General features: G+C 48.6%; 1 protein-coding gene across 1 annotated transcript; it reads left to right on the forward strand.

Annotated features, from left to right (window-relative positions):
- Positions 1-1,598: 1,598 nt before the first annotated feature.
- Positions 1,599-2,803, forward strand: LOC113563653. The gene is made up of 2 exons (XM_026975577.1): positions 1,599-2,054; positions 2,138-2,803. Exons 1-2 carry the CDS (start codon positions 1,599-1,601, stop codon positions 2,801-2,803), a joined length of 1,122 nt encoding a protein of 373 aa, XP_026831378.1.
- Positions 2,804-3,891: the final 1,088 nt, after the last annotated feature.

Below are 3,891 nucleotides of genomic sequence, written 5' to 3' on the forward strand. Positions count from 1 at the left end.
GGATACTTCCGGTAGCGAAACGCGGCGGTATATTGCCGATTCTACCGATGCTGGGTGCGCTCGGATCGTTGGCCGCGGGGGCAGCGGGAGTCGTGAAAGCAGTGAACGACAGTAAAGCCGTGCAGCGTCAACTGCAAGAAATGCTTCGCCACCATCGCGCGATGGAAGGTCGCGGACTGTATTTCGCTCCGTACAAGAACGGCCAGGGACTGTATCTCGCCCCGTACAAACGAGGACAGGGTGCAACGAAGAAAAAAAAAACGCCAAAAAAGCGATAAGGATGCCTACGGGCGTAACCACCAACGTACAATTGGATCAACTGGCAAGACGTATGCGCGTACCGTACTTTAGAGGTGTTTTCATGCGTAACTCGTTACCGATGAGCGGTGTACATCGAAACGAGAGCGGTATCGTGAATCTGGACAATGCAACGGGGCCCGGTACTCACTGGGTAGCGTACGCAAAGAGGGGAGACCACGTTATATATTTTGACAGTTTTGGTGATCTCCGGCCGCCGAGGGAACTGGTGCAATATTTCGGACGTAACGCGGTGAAGATTCGATACAATCAAACGTCCTATCAATCGTACGATCAGAGCATCTGCGGACAATTGTGTCTACGGTTTCTCCGAACGGTCGACGATCAGTATGAATTTAAAGCCTAACGGGGTGCCGCGAATATTCAGTATTCGTTGGGCGGTTTCTCCATCATGTCGCTGACACTCACGCTGACCGGGAGGAGTAGTATTCTCGCGGTAAACTACTTTCCATCCATAGATTTGAGCGACGGTGATTACGAGCTTGGTCTAATGGACTTTGAGACGTATCACACGATACCGAACGTGAACGCTTCGAACAATAAATTTTACTTTGGCGAAGACGACGCGGAGATTACGATTCCTAAGGGATCGTACGAACTGCGAGACATAGATGTGTTTTTGAAACGTGCGATAGCAATTTCACAGAAACAACACGCGGTTGATAGCAGCGACGAGTACCCGATAGTGCTCCGCGCTAACCGTAATACGATGAGAAGCGAGATCAAATGCGCCTACAGAATAAATTTCGAAAAACCAAACAACATTGGCTCACTGCTGGGATTCTCGTCGCAGCGGATATTGCAACCGGGAGAATGGCACGAATCGGACAAGCTGATCGACATCATCAACGCAAACATTATCCGCGTAGAGTGTAACGTGACCGCGGGTACGTACAGCAATGGCGAGCGCGTGCACACGATACACGAGTTTTCGCCGAGCGTGGCATCGGGATATAAGATATCGGAAAGGCCGCGACAGATCATTTACCTGCCAATCATCGTACGGTGCATTACAGATCTGACGATACGCGTTGCCGACCAGACCGGCCGATTGCTCGACTTTCGTGGAGAAGAGATCACGATCAGATTGCACGTGCGACGCCGATAACGTGAGATGCTCGTATTGAGCGGAGCGAAGCAAGCGAGAGATAACACGATCTTTACGGCGTCAACATTCGATAACACCCGGTCATCCCGCTGCATCAAGAAGCAGAAGAGGCTCACAGCAGCGAATGTTGAATTTTTGCGGTCTTTGGGATTCGCGGTACGAAATATCTAAAATGACCGAGATCCTCAACATCGGGAACGAGCCGATCTTCGACGATCGCATCGTCAAGATCGAGACTCACACGTACAATCCGTTCGCCAACACGACGTTCGGACACAGCGACAAGATAAGAATACCCATACAGCAACAGGATCTGTACACGCTACCACATGAAAGTTTTCTGTACATCGAGGGCAAATTCACGGTGCAGAACAGACTCGACGACACGATTCCAAGGCTGGGAAATAACTGCGTGGCGTTCATGTTCGATGAGATTCGCTACGAACTTGACGGCGTGGAGATTGATCGCAACAGAAACGTTGGCATAACCAGCACACTCAAAAACTATACGACGTTATTACCCGATAGAGCTCTAATCCTGACCAATGCTGGGTGGGACATTGCATATCAACGTGTAGTGGAGGGAGATTTCAACTTTTGCATACCTCTCAACATGCTGCTAGGCTTTGTGAGGATTACAAACGCGTGGTGATCAACGCTCGTCACGAACTGTTTCTGATACGATCGCGCAACGACAACAATTGTGTCCAGGTGGATGCGGCAGCGCAGCCACGGATCGACATATTCAAGATACAATGGCGAATGCCGCACGTGCTGTTGGATGAAGTCACTAAGCTATCGATGCTGCGCACCTTGGAGAGCGGACGATACCTCAGCATGGGATTCCGATCGTGGGACCTGTACGAGTATCCACTGCTTCAGAGCACGACCAAGCACTCGTGGGCTATTAAGACCGCGCCGCAACTTGAGAAGCCGCGATACGTGATCTTCGTGTTGCAGACTGGACGAAAAAATGTACCGAACGAAGACATTACCGTATTCAACGACTGCAAACTCATCAACGTGAAACTGTATCTGAACTCGGAATGTTATCCGTACGACGACATGAATTTGGATTTCGACAGAAGCAGATACGCCATCCTTTACGAGATGTACTCGCGTTTCCGTAAGGCGTATTATGGATGTGATTGCGACGAGACGTTCCTGACCACTATCAATTTCCTTATTCGCGGACCTTTCGTGGTTATCGATTGTTCGCGACAGAAAGAGTCGATCAAGAGCGCCACCGTGAACGTGCGCTTGGAATTTGATTGCGAGGAGAACGTACCGGATAATACGACGGCCTACTGTCTCATCATACACGATCGCGTGGTCGAATACAGCCCGTTGACCAACGTTGTGCGCAGAATCACCTAAGCGTGGCAACATCGAGAACCTCGTTATATAAAAAAAGAGAAACACCCGCGATATAGCGAGAATGATTATAGTCGACGCGTTGATACAACGATGTCCGTACCGACGTTCGCGGATCTGCAAGGTTTTATCATCGGCGGAAACTTTGTCGCGAAGGAGTTTGCCGTGCTGCGAAATGGATATATTCTCTCTCACTGTATCTTTGGACCCTGCGTACCATGGTACGGTCTCACCAAGGCGGAGAGACGCCATGCCTCCTGGCTGATGACAAATAATCACGAACTACAATGGGACGATGGAACGGTTCCGTACAACAGGGTTAAGGATCTGATTACAAAGACGGTGACGGACGAGGCGTCATATACCGTCGTGTACGTCAAGGGACGCGAGAAACGCGAATGGCTGCGGAATCTGCTCCTAGATGACGACGATATCTACATCGAAACTGTCGATACGCACTACGCAGACGTGCCATCTTTGAATAAGCTGGACGTTACGCATACTTTGCGTTGTAACAAACATGTAACCAATTGTGCTTTGCAAAATGTATTCAAATTGTTTAATTGGTGGTTTTACCATACGAAATAAAATATGATTTTTTATGAAACACGTTGACAATTCTTATTTCCCCTATCCATATTTCTCCCATTTATCGGTGGCGTTGGACGGATTTCTTTCATAATTTTTTACGTGAACAGCGTTGACATCGGCGCTTGAAAAAATTTATTCCTCCTCCCCCTCCTTATAATTAGTTGACGAATCGAACACGTTCGTGCAGGTTCGGTATTGCGTCAGCCCGAATTCCATAATTGCTACGTAAGCGGCGCTTAAAAACGTTTATTTCCCCCTCTCCTTATAATTGGTTGAAGAATTGAACATGTTCGTTCGTGCAAGTTCAGTATTGAATCAGCCACTGTGCGTGCAAAACGTCGCTTCTCTCAGCAGCAGCAATGAACTCCATTCAGAGAAGCAGCAGCATGGACTATTACGTTCCGCTTCAGGACGCTGCAAGTCCACCCAAGAAGAAGCAGAAATGTACCAGGTACGTCTAAGAATCCTCCTTTGTCTTCTACTTTTGATTTTTAAAATTT

Source organism: Ooceraea biroi, chromosome 1 (genome assembly GCF_003672135.1).
Source record: "Ooceraea biroi isolate clonal line C1 chromosome 1, Obir_v5.4, whole genome shotgun sequence".
NCBI lineage: Eukaryota > Metazoa > Arthropoda > Insecta > Hymenoptera > Formicidae > Ooceraea > Ooceraea biroi.